Source organism: Vespa mandarinia, chromosome 16 (genome assembly GCF_050613455.1).
Source record: "Vespa mandarinia isolate Hongniang chromosome 16, ASM5061345v1, whole genome shotgun sequence".
Taxonomy (NCBI): domain Eukaryota; kingdom Metazoa; phylum Arthropoda; class Insecta; order Hymenoptera; family Vespidae; genus Vespa; species Vespa mandarinia.
This window is the reverse complement of record NC_140825.1, coordinates 2,627,501-2,649,607: the sequence shown is the minus strand read 5'-3', so window position 1 is coordinate 2,649,607 and position 22,107 is coordinate 2,627,501. Positions and strand designations below refer to the sequence as shown.

The following is a 22,107-nucleotide window of genomic DNA, read 5'->3' as shown; positions in this document are numbered from 1 at the left end:
CTAACCTGGTCCATGTCTCGATGTCTGGACCAAGTCGCTAGCTAGCTAGGTATCTAGTTTAGTTAGCTAGCTAACGTCAAACGTTCACCCATCCTACTGTTACTACTTCAACCCTCGTAAATCTGAAACCGGCGGCATGCCGCTAGTCGACACAACGAATTTTTGCTGAATCGACTTTATCTATTTATCTAATATACGTTTGTCTTTTCTCATTCTTCCTTTGACCTTTTATCTCTCTCTTTCTCTATTTCTCTCTTTCTGTCTCTCTTTCTATCTCTCTTTCTATCTCTCTTTCTGTCTCTTTCTCTTTCTGTTTCTATTTCTTCCTCTCTGTCGCTTTTTTTTATTATTCTTTTTCTTCCTTTTTTTTTTTTTTTTTTTTTTTTTTTTTTTTTTTTTTTTTAATAAAATAATATCAAACTTTCTCTATACACGTATATTCATTTTCACAAACATGTTTTTTCATTCTATTTATTTCTCCGTTTTTATATTTCTCTGTAATTTTTTCGTTTTATTAAAAATGAAAATTATTTTTGTTAATACAAATTTGTTACCTAATGATACATCATCGTACATGCGTACTAAATGATAATTTATTATAATAAATATTGAAAATATTTAAATATTATTCATAATAAATAACATTTATTTGATGATTTATTATTAAAATATTAAGAGTATTTATTTAAAAAGTAAAAAAAAAAAAGAAAGAAAAATAAATATATCGAAGTGGAATATTTTAACGAGATACATTTATTAATGTACGAAATTATTTTTCTTTACATATTTATAAGAGAGAGAATATGATTAGTTAAATGAAAAAGGAAAAAAGAAGAATGATTTATACTAAATCTTTTTTTCCACTTATACGAACATTCTTTTGAATCAAATATATATCAGACATATGTAGGATGGATCACGTTAATTTGATAAAATATCAAAGCCAACGCAAATAAATTCAAGGTCACTATATAAAAAAAAAGTTCTGCCATACCAAACAATACGATGCGATGCTAAACATGCATGACCAGTTAAAATAATGAAACAATATAAACTAAATAATGAAATATATTTAGCAGAGAGAGAGAGAGAGAGAGACAGAGAGAGAGAAATAAAGAGCAATAAAGAAAAATATGCTGTTTACAACAGGAATAATATTATATATAGTAATAAATGACATTCTTATTTAGTATTAATATATAATAAGAAATAAATACATAATAATATTACATTCAATATTCTTAATTTGTAAATCATCAAGTCCCCATACTTCAATCTATACTTTTCAAATTAATAATTATTACGTACGGCATCATTTGTTGTAAATTTAACAATTATATTATTTGAATATACCGAATCGATACTTCATTAATTTTCTCTGATGATGAAGTAAATATAAATATAATTATTTATAGATTTCCCTTTAAATAGGAATGTTTATTGGAATGTGGGCGGAATATTTTCATAAAATGGTTTATTGATCGTCCAAAGATTCCTGGCATCGTGGTCATTGTTGGACGATAGATCGTTCGTCTTGAAGGTGAGCCAAAATAGTGATTATCTTTTGTGAAAGAAGAATATAAGCCAAGTCGTCCTCTTTTTTCTTCGTCATTTTCATATATTTCTTCTTCGTCTTCTTTCTCTTTTCTTTTTTTCTTGTTTTTTTTTCTTTTTTTTTAGCTTGCTAAGACTATTACACGCGATCAAGAGTCACAGTTTCTGTCGAAAACGAGAAGGATATGTGGATTTGTCGAAGACGTTCTGGCTTAGAATAGATTTAAGAGAAAAAGGCCGACCGATCGATAGATAGAATGATTTCCGTCTGATAAAAATTTTCGAAGGAATCTCGAAGTTAAATGTAAAAAGAAAAATGTAAAATTATTTGTTTTGTAAAGATATATATATATATATATATATATATATATATATATGGGTGTTCTGAAATCTATGATACAATCGGACATTCGATGATTTTATATGAAAAAAAAAAAAAATAAATAAATAAATAAATAAAAAATAAATAAATATATGTATATATTTATATATATATATATATAAATCGAAAGTATATGAAATAAAATCTTTTTTATACAATGCTTTGTTTTCGAAAAAATCGACGAAACTTTTCTCAAAAATCAAATTATCGATTCATATTTGTTTCATCAGCGATGTAACACAGTAGATGTTTATTTATTTATTTATTTCTTTTTTTTTAAATCTTTTAATAAAATGAACTGTTGAAATTATTAAATGTATATCTCGTTAAAAAAGTTTATTATTTCTAAATCAAAATATATAATGATGCTTCGTTTTATTCAAAATTGTATATTTCTCTTGAAAACAAGAAATTCATTTTCTAATAATTTTGACAGTTTATATCGTTAATGAATTTAAAATGGGATGTAACAAAAATATATAATTTATATCTTGTTTTACTACAATAATTAATTTTCGTCATAGGAAGAAGTGAAAATCTCGTATAAAAAGATTTTATTTAATACTTTCGACTTATATTTTCATACAAATTTATTAAATGTCCGTTTTTATCATTAATTACATAGAATATCATATAATTAAAGAGTTATTAAAGAGTAATGTTAATCGTATGTTCTAACAAAGAGAGAAAGAAAGAGAGAGAGAGAGAGAGAGAGAGAGAGAGAAGAGAGAAAATGCTAAAGAAATCGAGTAGTCGAGTATCTGTTCTCGTTAGTTGTTATTATTATTGTATAGGAAAAACGATAATAATGTCGTTCTAACGAGCACCGTCGTATTTTCAACGTTGAAAATGACATACACGATAATAATAAAGCACGAACACGAATATTTCCGATGCGTGCACAATTTGATACCGATCGTTATCTATTGTATGTGTGTAAAAATGATTAAAATTAATAAAAATAAATTGAGAACGAATTTCACCAATAAAAATTTATCTTTCATTTTATTTAGCTTTAATTTTCTTTTTTTTTTCTTTTTTTTCTTTTTGTTTCGATGCATTATATGTAAGTATGTACATATACATATGTATGTCGAATTAGAGTATTTAAATATATATAATCCATTAAAAGAGAGAGAGAGAGAGAGAGAGAGAGAGAGAGAGAGAATTTTATGTTTCATCGATAAATAATTTTATCGTTAAATAATAATAATTATCGCTGTTTTTCCTACGTTTAATACGTAGGAGAATATCACGTGAATATCCGAAAATAGTATCAAATTTGTTGGGTGTGTTTATCTTTGTAAATCTCGCACGGATCGTTCGAGTTCTACTCTAGTTTCGATCTACGTTACGATCGCATCCATTTTCCGTACTAAACTTTCATAGAAGCTTCCGTGAATCTGTAAATACCTTATAGATTATTATCGTTTCAACTTGGTAAAATAGTCATTCGTAATTTCTCCGAATGATTCGAGATGTTCAATATTATAAATTCGAGAACGAGAATAATGTATTTAAATACGAACGTAAAAAAAAAAAAAAAGGAAAAAAAAGAAAAAATAAAAGAAAACAAAAACAAAATATTCTAGAAAAGTAAGTTGTATTTCGAAGTGTTTTAAAAGATTAAATTAAATAAGTTTGTCGAGTCATTTTTAATATTCATTTCTGTAGGCGTACGAAAAAGTAGGCCAAGAATTGACCGGAATATAAATTCGAATTTATGATATATATTGAATAAAATATTATTTAACTAACTTTAAAAATAACCTTTATTTGTTTACTTCAAAGTGTACATTTTTGAGAGAGAAATCATTTTTTATTTTCCATCAATTTCAAACAGCCGACTTCGAATGGCCACGTAACCGAAGTTAAATCATTTTTCATTTGAACACTTGTTTCGAATAATTATTTATTTTGGAATATTTCAAATATGTTATGCCGTAAATAATCAATCAGTATCGCAGATAACTCTCGTTTATATTCATATTTTCTTCTACGTTTTTGTTTAGATATGATTTATAATATTTACACAAATATTTTTTACTTTATCTACGCTCATACAAATGACCTTTCTGTCTTTATTATTATTATTTTATTATTTTTTTTTTTCGTTTATTTCTTTTTTCATAATGCTTTCTTTATTTAAAATATCCATATTTTTTTAATGGATTTTACTTTTATAGACTTTTATGGATTATACTTTCAACAAAAACCACATTTTTCTCTACTTTTATTTTTCTGCAAATTTTAAATGTTTTGCTTCACTTTTATATCCTTTTTACTTATATGTTCATGTAAAACTAATCCTTTTTTGCCTATCATTCTTCAACAATTTCATTTTAAATTATACACGTTCCTTTTTTCTGTCTTGCCGTAACAAAGGATGAGAAAAGACATAAACACGGTGTATTGTAACTGTCACAGTTTCAAAATTACTTTATTAGCAAGCTCAAATAAAGAGTTCGTGAGCTTTTTTAAAAATAATTTTCATCTCTCGTTCACAAGAGAAATATGCATTTCATTTTTCGTTTTACACACATATATATATATATATATATATATTTTTTTTTTCTCTTCATCGTATAATATTTATTATGAATAATATCAGAGAATATGTAATCCAGAACATAATTCCATAATGATATATACGAAAGAATAATGAAATGCAAAAAGTAATACATATTAATAAAGAACTTTTATTTCTATTATTAGTATACACATATATATATATATACATATAAATATGTGTATATGACATACCTTCATCATTTTTAATTAATAAATAAAGAAAATATATTAGCACAACATAAATTAGCATAATTAGAGATCAGATATCAGTTTATTTATTACTTTTAACAATTAAATTATGTTATTGTTAAAGTGGATAAGCAACGATATGATAATAAATTTCACTAATTTACCAATTAAACTAGTATCAAGTTTATCAGATGTTTTTTTTAATTATATTTAAAAAGTTAATAATAATCGCATATTACTTTTGAAATTAGTTTTGGAATAATATTTCTTGTTATTTAAAAAAATAATTTATCATTTTTGTTTTATTTTGTTTCTTCTCTTTTTTTTTTCTTTATGTATTTTTTTTTTTTTTTTTTTTTTTTTTTTTTCATAAAAGTTATTAAATTTGTAATTATGGCGCCCTCTCCGGTCGCATATTTTTTTAACCAGATGGGGCATATATACAATTCTGAACCTCATTTCGTCAATTAACTTTTAAAATCTGTTATTAAGTAAAGGAAAATTCTAACAGATGGCGTTGTGTCGAACAGTAACCAGTAGTAACCGACGCTTACCAATGTTTGGCGGTTCTGCTTGATTATTTCTTTAATTCTATAATATTTTCGGATTATCTATATTATATTAAATAATTTTAATCTTAAATGTGTCAAGTGTATCATTCGTAAATCATTAATGATCCGTTTAATATTCGTGAGTTTGAAAAATTTTCTAACAATGTTGTAGAAAACGGTGAACTAACCTGAAAGCTTTTGTTTATTATCTCATATATTTTTCTCTATCTCTGCTGTATTATACACATATTTTATTAGAAATAATTCACAAAATGCAAAAATATTTTAATCCATAATAATAAGTGTAGATGAAATTTAAAAAAAAATTTACTCGTGAAAATTAAAGTGATACTAATGTGTACCCAAAGTTTTTAATGATTAAATCAAAGTAATAAATTAAGATAATATATATCTATGGAATATAATTCATCGGTCGTCATATTTAATAATAAGAAAAGTTATGTGAATCATTTAATGTTATATGGAATCACAGTGTGATTAATAGTTCCTGCTGATGGAAGAAAAAGGATAATGAGCGATTCGGATGATACGGACGTCCTACTCCTTATCCCACCTGATCTCTTCCTTGTACCATCATCCTCTGATTCTGACATTAGTACAAAACAGTGTTATGAAAAAGTAAATCGTTCTAATGGAAGAAGAGGAGTTATCTCAGAGTTAGTTGGTCATATGCAATCATTAGAGAATAGAATTTCTGCTATTGAATCTAAAGATAACAGTTTGGATATATCATTATTGAACAATTCATTGGATTCTCAAACACAAGAAAACGGATATTTCTATCATAAAGAATCAAGCAGAAGTAATTTCTCCGTAAGTCAACCATCCAGTTTGCAGACTAGTCCCATCAAACCTCGCAAGTCCACCTCAGTTCCTTCTACGCCTATTAGGTACGTATCATCCAATCGTATTAATTCAAAAGAAAATGATATAAGATCGAATCATTATATTCTGAAAACTAATAATACTAACCAAGTTAATACTAACGCATGTAATCACGAAAAGCATGAGGTTTTAAAGTCTCATTCTGATAATCACGTGGTACCATCTGTTTTTTATCATCCTGAAATAATCCCGCATGTTGCTGATAATTTTATCATAAGGGAATCTTCTTCTGTTTCAAATGATAACAAAAGTGCAAATAATATGTACAATAAAGCATGTGATAAATCATATTTAGTACCATCTACCTCGAATTTGCTTAGTACAATAGGAAACCCTGTTGTGGACTCTTCTAAAAAGATAATAAACATGGAAATTTCTGAAGTCGATGAATTAATTCAAGAAATGGAGGCTACAGATTTGGAATTATCTAAAAGAATAAATGGTGCTAATTCATATCAATGTAATCAGAAAAAGTTGGATTCTTTTCTTCAAAAACAAACTATTAATCAAGGCAATAATGAAAATGAGCCTACTTCGATGATTTCTAAAAATCGAGGAATTCATGCTTATACTGATATATCATTAACGACCTGTCCAAATAGTTTATTTCAATTAGATGAAACTGATAAATTAATTTCTGATTTTAAACAATGGGAAGAAAGAATTCGTCAAACGGTTCCTGATAAGAGTCATAATCATCAAAATACAAATGATAATTCTGCTAATAATATAGAATTATTACATAATAAGAAAACTACTGACATTGTCACATCTATGCCAGAATCAAATCAAATTAGATTTAAGAGAAATGAAATAGGTGGTACTAATGCAAAGGAAATCCAAGAAAATGTAACAAGCGTTTTAGAAAATTCTGAAGGGATGCATAATAGTAATGGACAAAATAAATATACAATAGTTCCTGATGTTACAGAGACTAAATCTGAACTTTTAACAAATATTTGTACAAAATCACTTTATACCAGTAGTTTACAAGATATTGTCAAAGATACAGAACCTTCATTGAGGTATTTTTTAAACGTTAAGATTTTATTTTATATTATATATCTTTCTATCTCATAAGAAAATGTAATATTTAATAAGATTTCATTTCTTGTTCTTTACAAGGCCACAAAAATTATTATCTTTATCAGACTTTTGGGATACTAATACCAATAAATCACAAGGAGAAATGATTAGAATTAAATTAGAAGAAGAAAAATTTCGAAGAGAGGTATGATTGAATTTGTTTTTAAAATTTTAATTTTGAAAAATTAAATTTGTCCCCAAAAATAATCCTTATTTTAGCATTGCGAGATATTAATTCAGGAACTTCAAAAACGTTTATTGGAACATCAAGAAAAGCTCGCAGTTGCTGTTAGAGTAGATTATGAAAAGGATGTATTAATTTCACAATTTAACAATGCATGGTCGAAAATAAAACAACGCGTTCAGATATTGGAAAGAGAACGGGATGATTTAGAAAAGAATCTTCATAATATTAATGAAAAGCATCAATCTGAAATAAATGAATTTCAATCGCAAATAAAACGTTGCGAGGGAGAATTATCGAAGGCTTTAGATCTCGCGGCTGGTTATAAAGAGAAAAGTGATAGTTTGATGAAAGAAAAAATTGATTTGTTAAAAGTTCATGCGGATGAATTAGAAAATTCTAAATCATTGATTCAGGAAACAGAAAATAGATATCAACAAATTAAAGGGGAATATAATAAATTAATTGAAACCAATCGTCAAACTGATGAAAGTTTAAAGAATATACAACAGGAATTAAATAGGGAACGTTTACGAGGTAACGAAGTGAAAAATGAAATGAGCGTAATACATAAAGCGTTAGATACTTGCGAAGCAGAATTGACAATACTTAAACAAGAAAAGGAAAATTTACAGCTTAAAATTAAAGAAGAAATTAATAGAAATAATATTCTAGAACAGAAGAACGTTTTTTTACTTAATTCTTTGGACGATGCAAAAAAAGCAGAAGTACAGTATCAATAAAAAATATAATCTGATATATATGTAATATGTATAATTCTAATGTAATAATTTTATTAATTGAATGTATTAATTTAGAGATTAGCGAAGGAAGAAAAGAAATCATTGGAGGAACAACAGGTAAAAATGAGAAGCGAATTACAAGAGGTCTATCAAAAACAAGTCGATGAAGTAGTAAAAGCAAAGTTACAAGAGTTTCAAACGCAATTAGATTCGGCTGAATTAGAATTCGTTGAAGAATTAAAATCAAGACAACAAGTTATAGCCGAATGTGCTGCAAGAAAAATCAAAGAAATTATCGATAAGTAAGGGAGCAAATTTTATTTGAAAAAAAAAAAATAAATAAAAAAAAAAAATAATAATAATAATAATTTCCATTATATAATTTATATAAATAATAATCACGATAATTAATAATATGCGCAAATTATTTTACAAATATTCGTAGACATCGATTAGAAATTAATTTATTAGAAGAAAAGCACAAAGAAGAGAAACGATTGTGCGAGTTGCAATTGGCACAAGCGGTACAAAAGTCATCCTTATTAGAAATGCATTTGAATTCTCAACGTGCCAATAAATCTCAATTGGCAGAACAATTGCATTCGGTTATGCAAAAACAATGGCAACAAGCGTTACATATAATATCAGGTATAATCGAGATCGACGTTTCATAACTTTCATATTTAATTTTTATTCGATGATACATTTCATCTCCTTTTTCATTTTTCTTTTTTTTTCTTTTTTTTTCCTCAATTGCTTTTCCTTTTTCTTTCTTTCCTTTCCTTTTCTTTTTTTTTTTTTTTTTTTTTTTTTTATCATTCATAATTTTTCGCAATCATATTGTAGGTGGTAATATCGAGAATCTGTCACCATTAGAAAGATTAACGGCGGAGAAATTTTTCGAGAGCAAAATACCTAAAGAATCTGTATCAAATTGTCAAATAAAAATTTCACAGGAACCGCCGTCGACAACACCGACGTCGTCATCCAGAATTCAAAACATTCAGAATGATCGTAATCGTAATGAAAATTTGATCGATATTCCATTGTCAAATAAAAAAGATTCGAAAGAAGATCTTCGAAAATATATCAAACTTGTAAGAATGTTTATTAATGTATGAATTAATCGAAGAATATTTTTTAATGTATTTATAATAAGATTAATTCGTAGATTGCCGAAATGCAAGAACCTAAAGAGGAATATACGAATTTTTTCGAAAGCATATCGAGCCCACAAATTTGTCGTGAAGTTCCACGAAAGCATTATACGAAGAAAGAATTAAGTATAACGAACGAAGATAGTATTTTATTGCAGGCAACCTCGGAGGTTTGTTTCTCTCTCTCTCTCTTTCTCTCTTTAAATGAATCGATTAATTAAACACGATGAAATAGTAAATAAATTTCATTATAGGGTTCGGCACACGATTGCAGCGAATATATACCTGTACCACAAAAGTTCAACAGTAAGATTGAGCAACAAAGAAATAAGCCACCATGGAAATGATGTTCGATGCGGGAACACATAATCGATAATAATTCGGGCATAGATGAAGTCGATCATACAAGAGTATGGCTTCGGTGCAGTATAATTAACTAGCAATAATTATAAAAGAAAAAAAAAAAACATCGAATGATTACGCTTTTTTCTCTCTCTCTCTCTCTCTCTCTCTCTTTCTCTCTCTCTCTACTTTTTTCTCTTTTTTCTTTTTTTTCTTTTTAACGAACATTCCACATATTTGAGATCGAAGATATTTAATACAGTATTTTTCTACCACGAATAATTCACGTAACTTTACCTCTTTCATCCTTTCTACGTATAATATAAGTTTCATCGTTAATTAATAATACCGACAACATAATAACATTGCTATGCCTGAAGCAGAGGAAAAGGATGTACGATAAGACAAACGTATTTCATTGATAGTACAAGAATTTATCTTGAGTTTCGTAAGTCGAAGAACGGACCTTTTTCGTTTTCATTTTCTACAGTGATTTATAGAAATTTATTCTTCTACCTATATAAATCCAATTTGATTTCTAGTTTTATTTTATTTTATTTTATTTTTTTTTTTTTTTTTTTTTTTTTATTTTATAGAAAAAGTAAATTATATAATACGAAACATATATTTAATACAATATTAATATAAAACTTATCCTATATTAAATATATTATATTTATTATATTAAATATACTATATGACATGTTAATATTTTAATATATAGTATAAGTATGTCATATTTTAATATATAAAAATAAATATGTCATATAATATAATTAATATAATATATGTTTCATATTATATAATTAAATTATATTATATTAAATGTACAATAAATTATATTTAACAAATATTAATCTCTCGATATAAATTAACAATTAATTTTATAGTTAAAAAAAGGGAAAAAAAAGAAAAAAAGAAAAATAAGATATATACGTTCTAGAGGGTTACACGTAAATTTGAAAATTTGTTTTATTGATAAATTCAATTAAAAGTGAATTCATTAATAAATTCAATTAAAAGTGAATTTATTAATGATATTAGGATACTCATTGTTTACGATATAATGAGAACTTCACATGAGAGAGATTTACTTTCGATGAGTCAATTTGGTTAAATATTTGTGTTTTGATATTTCTGGTCCTTTTCTATCTATCATAGGATCAGTGATATGAACTAAAGTTGTCATAAATATAAGACTGTTGCGTGTTTCACAGTTTATTATGATTATTCGATTAAACTGTTATTGAATTTCAATATATTAGCAATGTCTCGTGAATAATAATAATTCAATCAATGTTACGTGTCAAAATAGTATAGTAAACGTGTTCGAGAATGGTGATACTTATTATGCGTCTCGAAGTGTTGTTCTAAAACTTCTTGCTAACTAAAAAGAGTAGAGAACGTTTATGCGATTAGAAACAGCGAGATACAATGAAACGAATTGATATAAGAGAAAAAGAAAAATATCTCTAAGAAGAAATTTTCAAAGAAGATAAAAAATTATGTAGATCTAATTTAAAGGTATGAACAAATCATATTAATTATTTATTATTATTATTATTATATATATATATATATATATATATATATATATATCATTCTGATCAATTGAAAAATTGTATTATATTACAAAAAGAGATTAGTTTATAATATTAAACTAATTAATATTATTTCCATAATTTACAATTTAAAAAATAAAGATACTAATTAATGTCAATTAACTTAAATATATAGATAAATAAATATTAAATACAATTTGAATTTAATCTCCGATCTAAATAATGAAGTAAAATTATTAATTCGATATAATTCTAATCATTCGAGAGATCTAATTACTATTATAAATAAAAGATAATCGTTTAATATCAAATAATTTACATAGATAAACACATTAACTGTACAAATATAATTATCTCTTGTCCAAATAAGACGAAGTTAATCGTTAATTTCATATCATTCTAATCACTAGAGAAAAACAAAAAACAAAAAAAAATAATCGAATTATTACGAATAACAGATTAGCTAAATTAGCTAACTAAAAATAGCAATTACATATTAGTCCAATTACGTATTATCTATTCCTCGTAATCTTGACTTACCGAACATTTTCATATAATAAACTGTTCAACATAATAAATATCATTATCAATGGATAATTTGATTTCTCAGAAAATTGTAACACCAAGAAGAGAAGATAAAGAAGAAAAAGGAAAGAAGAGATTTTCTTCGATCGTATAGTTTCGATCAAGGATAATATAACACGCCTACGAGAAAATCCTGGAATAAGTTGGCGCCGTTTATGAGGATCTTATGTGCGACGTGGAGAACAAGTTGCCGATTGAAAACGAAAGAGAAGGAAGAATGCAAAGGGAGGAACGTGATAGTGAGTCTATCCCTCCCTCTTTCATTCTCTCTCTCTATCTCTTTCTCTCTTTATATATATATATATATATATATATATATATATATATATATCTTTCTCTTTTTCTCTTTCTCTATGGCGCCTCACAGAGATAGAGTAGGTAGTAGTCATGAGAGCTCGTTCGTTCTTCACGCTCGCTTCGTGGCCTTTTAGTAGTCGGCTGGTTGGCGAGTTTCGTTCCACGAAGAAGCGCGACAGTTTCGTGTGCGTGTCTCATCGTGACTCTCGTGGCACGAACTCGAACGTGAGTGCACGAGGAGAATGCATCGTGTTGGAATAAAACGTTTCGAGTTCCTCGATTCTCTGATCGTTCTCTCATTGTTGCTCGCTTCTTTGATCGACGATACCGGGGGCGTCTGGAAAAGACGAGAGGACAAAACGAAATGTCCAAGAGTCAAGGGAATACGAAACTTTGATATAACGGAGGTAATAGAAAATTTTAGGATCCTATTCAATACGAATTACTTTCTTTTTTTTTTTTTAATCTTTTCTTTTTTTTTTTTTTTTCTTTTTCTTTTTTCACGCAAAAGTTCATCATCTCTTTCGATCGCTTGGCATTACTTTTCCTTTTTTTTTTCTTTTTTTTTTTTTTTTTTTTTAATAGCAGAACGTCGGTCGGATAGAGGTAATTAAAAAGAAAGAAAGAAAAAAAAAACAACAAAGAGAAAAAAAAGGAAAAACATGAGGAAGAGAAAGAGAGAAAAATAAAAGAAGAATTATCTCTCACCCTGTGATTTTTCGATTTCACAATTGTTTTAAATGGAAACGTTCGTTCTCTTCGTCTATTGACATATGATAAAATCCATCCATTTATTAGCCGCTAATATTGCAGCTTTCCGGATTGACAATGAACGGTAATTTAGCATCGACCAGTCAGCAGAGTAAATAGCGTTCCGCGCCGATTCGAATTGCAATTTAATTGTCCCGGCACTCTGATCTTCCGCGATATTGAAAACGATGTTTTCTCGATCGTTTCGAACTCGTGCCAAAAAAGTGACAGCGATAATAATTTTCTTTCGAACATCTAACAAATTGATATGCATTGTAAAATTTTTTGACCCTTCGCGCTAACGTAACGATAATAATTTGTACAAGAAATGTTATTGGGCATCTCTCTCTCTCTCTCTCTATCTCTCTCTCTATCTCTCTTCTCTCTCCTCTCTTTTTATATATATATATATATATATATATATATATATATATATATATATAAACAGAATTTTCAGTAAATTTATTTTTAGATTGTAGGGTGGAAAACAGTTTCTACTATGACGCATGAATTTTGTTCACATTTATATTACATATGAATCATTAGATTCGAATAATTAATATATTCGAGTATTGATAGACATTTATTTTTCAAGTAAAGTTTAATACATATACAGTATACATGGACACATACAATTTATTATTATTGATTTTATTCGATTATTATTTTTTGAAAAAAATTTTATGTGTATATTATTATTAAACATATACTTGTATGCGTGTATGCGTGCATGCGTGCATGTGTGTGTGTGTATGTGTGTATTAAAAGTTCATTCATTTGAATTTTTATCGTACGTAATTACAGGGTATATACTTGCGGTTCGATTGAGACTTTAAATGACTAATTTGATTACGAGCTCGCAATTATCGCATCCGGATCTGAATTATCTTTCGTGAGGTCAACGAGATAACCATTGTACTAAATCCAATGATCCTTGATAGTATACGAATCCGATGTTGTTTTCAAACTATTTTTTTGACCCATTCTAAATGTATTTAGAAAGAAAAAGTAGTTTGTCCGGATGGCTAACTTGGAAGTACGCTTCAAGTAAGAACGACTACGGCTAAGATGGTTCATCTAAAAATAGCTTGTTCGCATTAAGAATTCGTTGATATTAGGTCATTTTATGAAAATAAATAAATAAAAATATTTGACACATTGAAGAATGTTAAACCTTTATATATATATATAAAAAAAAAAAGAAAGAACATTGCTTGCAAAATATTCTAATAAATTAAAGACGATTTTTCTTTATTTTTTTTCTTATTAGAGTTATTAGTAGTCGGTTAATCGAAAATAAAAAAAAAAAAAAGAAAAAAAAAGAGAGAAAAAAAGTAAAAATAAATTTATTGTACATCGAAATGTAATAAATCATTATATTGTTAAAACGTTATAGTTTCTCGGATCGTGGTACATTGTGCAGTATTATGCTAGCTCCGAGGAAGCTCTCATTTATAGATGTATGAGAGCTGAATTGTCGGTGTCGTCTGAGAGCGCAGAAGTTACTATGAATTTCACGTATAGTTTTACCGATGATCCGATCAATGAACAACTCGTTGGTAATATCACATGGAAAATTCCTTCACCTGAGCTTCCAGCACATTGGGTTCATGCGGAATTTCCCTGTGAGTTTCGAATGTCTCTTTGTTTTCTTTTTATTAACGTTCAAACTTCATTGAATAATTCATATTTTCTGCGTAATACATTATGAATCATACTTTTAGATGAAGAAATATATAATACTTATATATTGGATTCCGATTATAAAACTTGGGCCTTACTGATGCACTGTGCCGAAAAAAATAAGAGTCCCCGTTATTTGTCTAGTTTCATTATGAGTAGACAGCCTAGTCTAGGGGTAAATGTAATTTCTTATCTTCGTGAAAAATTACCGAAGTAAGTAGGCTTAAACGTTTCATTTCTACGATTGCAAACATTTTCTTTCTAACTGTGAAATTGTATTTTTTGATGTTTCTTTTTCTCTATTTTTTTTTTTTTTTTTTTTATAACTGTTAATTATATCACAGATTAATGTAGCATGATCAATAGATAAAAATGATTGAATTAGAAGACAAATATTTTTTTACGATGAATAAATGCGCATAACGTATGATTATTGATTTAATAAAAAATATACATTGTGTTAACAGGTATGATATAGATTTGGAGTATATGTTTCCTATGGAACAAAAACAATGCAATCAAACGGATATACCGCCATACAGTATATCTTTCGTTCCAATATCGACGGACAAGAAAATTAATTCTAGCAGAAGACATTTATTAAAACGAAAACACAGACGGCTTTAAAATACGATTAAATAATTAATTATGTTCATACATATGTATATCGCATTATATTATAATTACAGGAATGACGACGATACTTTAAGTTAATCAGTTATCAATTTAATTATTATATTCAGATAATATATCTTTCTTTATTTATAATTATATAATTGTAATAAAGCGTTATCGTTTTTTTTTTTAGATATATATATATATAGATTTCGTCAAGATGTTATAATTAAATATATAAATATATAGGCATTATTTTTTGAACATCCCTTTTATTAGAATATATAAAACGATAAGTAGAATAAAAGTTGCTCAGTTTGAAAGAGAAATTTTATAGTGAAAAAATAATTTTTTTTTTGTATTATTAATGCATTATTATTAATTAAAATTTTTCTATTTGTTATTATTATATATATAATTAATAAATTTTATATATATATATATATATATATATATATATATGATAGGACCGATATATAATTAATATATTAAATATATATATAATATATATATTTAATTATATATATATATATATATATATATATATATATATAATTAAATAGTATTAATGATAAGTATTTATAATAAATAAATAATAATAAGTATTTAAAATGAGTAAATAAAAAAGCATGGAACATGATAAGTCATATATTGGAACAACGAACATTTTATTAAAAATTAACATTCCTAAGTATGTTTAATTAGTTTTGTTACATATGAACCTTTCTTATACTTATAATATATTCATTTGATATAATATATTGATATAATATATCGATATAATAAAAGTTAATCTGTATCAAAATTTGCGTAATATATGTCAATTGGATCAGGATAATATTTCGATTATTATTATATAATTGTTAAAAAGTGGAAGTGCATTGTTTCAATATTATATTTTCTAATTTGTATTTGAAATATATATATATATATATTTCATATGGAATTCTGTAATTGTTGACAAATATTAGATTTTGCATCTAACAATTGTTAATAATAGCATAGTCCGTTTAAAGAATAGCCATAGTCGTCATTGGTGTTAGGATTTCGAATGCTGGGGCTTAGAACAGTTTGAGAATCTTTTCCAGATTTTGATCTTTGGGTTTCTCATTTTCCTTTTGTTCTTTTTTTTACACATCTCAATGTCAGCAATGACAAGCAGGTAAGTTTGTAAGAGTGTATTTTTCTGTTATGATGCCTTTTGCAAGGGATTTTGACAGCTTCACATTTGTGAAATCTACAGATAAAATCAAGTGTTTTTTTTGTGTTCTTTAATTTTTTTTTTCCATTGCGATCAGTAGCAAAACAGCTACTCGTGCTGTTGATCCTGAAGATATATCATAGAAGTCATCATAGGGACTTGAAAAAATCTGAATCAAGCAGCACTAACTTTGGCAAACTTTGGCTGATATTCTGAGGTCATTACTAATATAATGCAAAGTAATGCAAAATAGAAGCAACTATTCTTTGAATAGTCAATGTTCTCGTGTTTAAACCGATATCCGATGCTTTCTTCTCTTTCATGAACAGGATAATTTGTCTCAGAATATTTCCAGATCTCTGAATAATTTTATAAGCAACTCCATGAGATATGAATGTAATGAATATCTTGATCAAAGTATTCATCGTTGATAATTTCTTATCAGTCCCCATTCTTGATATGGTTTTTCTTTTTTCTATTTCTATATAATAGTATCAGAATACATCTTGATTCTTTTGAATCATTGTGTAGCATTTTTTGGACAATGGTTTTAGAGTTGTAACATTATAAGACTTCCTTCATAACTCTAAAAATTTTAGCTTTTCATTTAAAATGTTCTATTTAAACTGTTAACTTCATCGTCTTCTAGCCCCAGCTTATTTTTATTATTTAAACTTCTATTAACAATAAGTTGCGTTCGAATTCCGTCTGATAATATAGAACATATTAAAAAAAGCACAGACAAATTTTGCATATATATTTTTTTCTTCTAAACGGAATGTACATGGAATTATTTATTTATTAAATGATAATATAAGAAAATTTTATTTTATGATTGTCAAAGATTCAACTTAAAATAATAAAAATTGCAGACGGTTTAAAAATATAAAGATTTATAATTATGAACATAATTAATCGTTCATTTTTTTGTATTATTTAATTAATGAATTAATTATTGCCTTAGTACAATTAAAAATGTATATAATTAAAATTATATAATATATATTTCTAAGAAAATACATTTTTGTAGTTTGTATAATCCTCTAAATACAAGATCATATTTTTCAGTACTTAGATCGGTTTATGTAGAAAGTTAACTTACAAATTGTTTTCATAAGCTTCATTAATTGTTTTTAAGTGAAATCTTTAGATAATGACATCATAAAAATGTATCATATTTTATGGCAACTAATATTTAGAATAATACATATTTAATAATTAGTGGCGTTATTAAATAATAGATTTATAAATATTATATTACTAAACTATATAACTGAAAAACATATATATTGAAATTATATAAAAGATCTTAATTCTTGGAGACAATAATATCTAAAACATTGTTATAACGATACTATTTCAAGTAAGTTAATATAACATTATTTTTAATGTTTGTACATCTTCTTCTGCAACTGTTAAATGCAATATTCAATTATATTCATCACTTTACTACATTATCATAATACATTAATACTTAATTATATATTTCTTGGCATTATCTATACAATGATTTATTGTATAAATAAGAATAAAAATAAATATTACTCATTTAGGAATATATTAAATTTACAAGAAATATATTACACAAAAGAATATGGACAAGAATATCGAATGTTATTGTAGTTTCAAATTAATCTGTGATGCTTTGAAAAATCTTACAATGAGACATTAGCAAAGGCAGAAGAAGGCAAATGTATATCACATCATATAACTTTTCTGGTCTTTAAAATGTATACAATGAAATCATGCAAAGCCCGTATCAATTGTTATTTTCATTCTACAGTTTTTGTTAAAGCAATCAATAAATTTATAATCATTATATTAGCAGATATCTGCTTTATATTCTTTTGTTTCCATCGATACAGCCATTGATTCAGTATAGTCTATATAACATATTCCATAGAATATTTTCTTTAAAATATTTTCAAATTCATTCACACATTTGAAGTAATGAATTTATAGTTATATCCTTTTTTCCTTGATTAACATCGTATACCGATTTAATAACTTCTTTATCAATATTTGGAAACATTTCTGCAAGCTAGAAATATATAAAGAATATAAAAGTTATATACAATATCAAGATATATTAATAACATATATATATTAATATTATAAAATACCTGTTTCAATTCAACTTCAGCATTTGGTAACAAACTTGGTATAACAGGAGGTGTTGTAACTGCTGATATTGGTTGAGGTGATGTATATACGGGTGTATATGATGCCATACTAAACATTTTTGCAGAAGGTACCATCATTACTGATGGTCCAGGCATATATGGATGACATTTAGCCTAAAAAATAATTGCATAATTCCTTTGAATGGATTTAACGAAATTTAAAATAATGTTTTTCAATCAATAAAATCTATCATAGTTTACATATCTTTATAAAGACATTTACCGTATAACTGAAAACTAAATTGATCATGCCTTCCAAATTATCACCTTGTTTGCCACTGAGCGTATACCAATCTTCATGTGTTTCACCTCCTTGAAGAACTTTAGGTGGTATATCTATATGACCCCATGCAATTAATTCATCCATTACAAAAGAACATTCATCATATATCTCTATGTATATTTGTGTAACTCCTGGTGGTAAAAAACTATAAAGTATAATATAAATATAATAATATGCCTTCATTTATATCTCTATTTTATCTTATGTAATAGAAAAAAAAAATATATATACAAACCATTGCATAACTTTATTCCAACGTGGATTTTTCCCTCCGTTAGAATCTGTATGCGTTTCATAAATTGAATGACCAACTCTTAACCTAACATATGGATCCATTCTTGTCATACCATAATTTTTCACTAATTTTGCCTGTAATTTATAATTTTACAAATGTACAAAAATATTTATCATAATTTTAGCTTTGTAAAATATATTATCTATTAATTGTAAGAACTATAATTTAAATAAAAACTGTTTAATTTTTTTTTTTTTTTTTTTTTTTTAATACAATCTAACCTGGGCAATTGTTATACTAAGTTTGCCCATACGTGGATCATGTAACATTGGATTACTTTGCATTTGCAATTGTTGCAAAGCTAATGCAGCCTGTTGATCAGCTGCTTCTTGTTGTTGTTGTGCATTGCGATCTTCTAATTTTAAAAAGCCTTGTGGAAGAGGACCTATAAAAGCCTTAAGGAAAAGAAAGGAATGTCTGAGTCAAATATATAGTATAGAATTTTTTGTATGAAAATCTATATTAGATATTATATATGTTGATTTTTAAATAATTTTTATAATATGATAAAACGTTTGATTATAATTTCATTAATATTACATATATCAATGGAATTAAAAATATTTACTCCTATGCATTAAAATTTTATATGTTTTACAAACTTTTGTATGTATTTTATATATATATATATTTAACATTGCAGGATAAAAAGTAAATTATTTTTTATTTTCTTATTATTTCATTCCAATATGTATATACATATATATATATATATATATATATATATATATATATATATACATACATATAACATCTATATCTACATTGCAAGTAAAGATTGGAGTCATTAATGACTCATAAATAGGAAACGTATATACAAGCAATGAGTAATTATAATACTTAAAATGAAATTTATTAATATATATATATACATATAACATCTATATCTACATTGCAAGTAAAGATTGAAATCATTAATGACTCATAAATAGGAAACGTATATATAAGCAATGAGTAATTATAATACTTAAAATGAAATTTATTAATTCATCGAATATAAGAATGAATATCTCTTACTCGCTTCTTCCAATTTTTATACAATACTGCACGTATATCAGTATCCATTACGATACGTTGAAGAGATTATCACTTCAAAATGATTAATTTCACTATCTCTTTACTTTTAAACGTTCATTGCAAATAGGAAAGAACAACAATCTGTCAAATCTTGCAACTCACAATCATAAAGGACATATGCATACATAAACTTTTAATACACTTGGGTGAGTTTTAAATAAGTAACATACGATGTACTTGTTTATTGGTGGATCATAAAATCTACTAGCAAGTTTGTCCAATCAGAAGCGTTTTAATGATGAGCAATCTACCAATCACTTTAATGTTACAACATAACCAATAAAACTAATTCCTTTTTATTATAATTCAAATTATTTTTGTATACATTAAGGCTCATTCATTATCTTTTTTCTAAGCGTATATGACTTCAGTAAATAAAATATAAACTACAAATGGAGAACATTGTTTCCATCATGTTGTATCAGTGTTTTGGTTATATTGGTTATTTTTCTTTTTCACGACAGTACAATTGGTTTCGTGTGAGTAGAGTAAGTAGTTTAGTAAATTGTAAACTCACTTTTCAATCTTTCGTATGTATAATATTTTTCTTTGATGATAGTATATGTTTCGTAGTGATCCATGTTAGAGACGCTCGTACGTATTTATTTCACGATAAAAGCATAAAGAATAATAAATATAATTAACACATATAATAATTAGTATATAAATTTGCGAATTTAAAGAAATTAATTTTAAATTTAACTATATCTTATCTATTTGTCAATAGAAGTATTATTGAGAATATAAAGTGTTAATACTTTAATGTATATTATTCGTTTGTAATTCAGAGATTATTTATCGCTAATGTTTTCTTGTTCATTCTTTATTAAAATTAACGGAATAAAGATTCTTTGATTATTTCCATTCTAGTAAAATATTTAGAAATGAATTAATATATTCAAAATTAATAATTATGAATACATTTGAACAAGAAAATATCCGTATCCTGATCTAATAAATAAATCACTCAATATTTTTTTATTAATTAATTACAATCATTACAACCGATCACTTATACGAATTTGGATCTTTCGTCCTTGACATGATTGAGTGATCGAAGAGACTTAAACATTCATTTACTACTTAAGAAGTTTTCCAATGGCTCCAAAATACTTGTCCGCGATTTAGGTCAAAATTCAGGGTGGATGATTCATAACTGGTTGAAAATGAAATAGGTCGACATTGAAGTTGATCGAGATCTCTTCTTCAATGATGCACTGAATTCTATTACGTGATAATAATTATTTTTTAACGATCGATCACTGATATTACTTCGCATTTTAATTCTATTGTCTTTCATAAATAAAGTCTGTGTGATTGTTAAAAAATTAAAAAATTTTGCGAACAAATATTGACTCTAATGATTACATTGCACAAACAGTCGATGTAAAAAACACAACGTTGTTTAAATCGCAAAACGCGAACGAACAAACATTGCTTCGTGATTTCGTGATATTTTAATTTTAGCGAAATAAAGTCTCGATTATTTCATTGCTATGAATTTTTGCGCGATTACAATGAATTTTTGAAATAGAAAAATACAAACAAAATAATTAATATCTCTGTTACAATAAATAACTGTATAAATTATTCAAGGAAATATATACAAATATATTTTACTTTAAGTCATCATTGATATTTGCAAAAAATACATTCTTAAAAAGACTTTTGTATTTATTAGTCACAATGGAAAGAAAAACCGATTAAATAATAATCAGAAGTCAATCAGACGTTTGATTTTACGTAATCAAAGATCGCCAATTTGCGCAAAGTCAATGACCCTAAGATGAAAATTTTTAAGTATTAGAATTTAAAATAGTCTTAAATATTTTAAATAAAAATTATATATATATATATATATATATATATATATAATTTTTCATATAAGAATAAAATATAGGAACAACATAA

The 22,107-nt window shown here is 26.1% G+C and overlaps 3 protein-coding genes across 7 annotated transcripts; 2 read left to right on the top strand and 1 right to left on the bottom strand.

Annotated features, from left to right (window-relative positions):
* Positions 1 to 5,242: 5,242 nt before the first annotated feature.
* Cnb (centriole duplication and spindle assembly protein centrobin) lies at positions 5,243 to 11,106 on the top strand. 5 transcript variants are annotated; one of them, XR_014983097.1, is made up of 9 exons: positions 5,243 to 7,178; positions 7,279 to 7,384; positions 7,459 to 8,151; positions 8,242 to 8,468; positions 8,612 to 8,814; positions 9,013 to 9,263; positions 9,338 to 9,493; positions 9,578 to 9,733; positions 10,981 to 11,106. XR_014983097.1 is itself a non-coding variant. In XM_035867298.2 (9 exons), exons 1-9 carry the CDS (start codon positions 5,779 to 5,781, stop codon positions 9,668 to 9,670), a joined length of 2,814 nt encoding a protein of 937 aa, XP_035723191.1. In that variant the 5' UTR covers positions 5,243 to 5,778; the 3' UTR covers positions 9,671 to 10,176. The 5 variants fall into 5 exon arrangements, 2 of the variants coding, with proteins under 2 accessions (XP_035723191.1, XP_035723190.1); XM_035867298.2 differs by lacking the exon at positions 10,981 to 11,106 and having other exon boundaries at positions 5,243 to 6,158; positions 6,474 to 7,178; positions 9,578 to 10,176; XM_035867297.2 differs by lacking the exon at positions 10,981 to 11,106 and having other exon boundaries at positions 9,578 to 10,176.
* Positions 11,107 to 12,351: 1,245 nt separating this feature from the next.
* On the top strand, positions 12,352 to 15,318 carry Karl (lipocalin/cytosolic fatty acid-binding protein Karl). The gene is made up of 4 exons (XM_035867299.2): positions 12,352 to 12,516; positions 14,256 to 14,484; positions 14,584 to 14,755; positions 15,010 to 15,318. The coding sequence occupies exons 1-4, from the start codon at positions 12,352 to 12,354 to the stop codon at positions 15,167 to 15,169; spliced, it is 726 nt and encodes a 241-aa protein (XP_035723192.1). The 3' UTR covers positions 15,170 to 15,318.
* A 631-nt stretch (positions 15,319 to 15,949) lies between these two features.
* LOC118442134 (toll-interacting protein A) lies at positions 15,950 to 20,326 on the bottom strand. The gene is made up of 6 exons (XM_035867364.2): positions 20,137 to 20,326; positions 19,341 to 19,514; positions 19,060 to 19,193; positions 18,765 to 18,969; positions 18,482 to 18,655; positions 15,950 to 18,399 (listed from the first exon to the last, which is right to left on the bottom strand). The coding sequence occupies exons 1-6, from the start codon at positions 20,182 to 20,184 to the stop codon at positions 18,289 to 18,291; spliced, it is 846 nt and encodes a 281-aa protein (XP_035723257.1). The 5' UTR covers positions 20,185 to 20,326; the 3' UTR covers positions 15,950 to 18,288.
* Between the last annotated feature and the right edge of the window lie 1,781 nt (positions 20,327 to 22,107).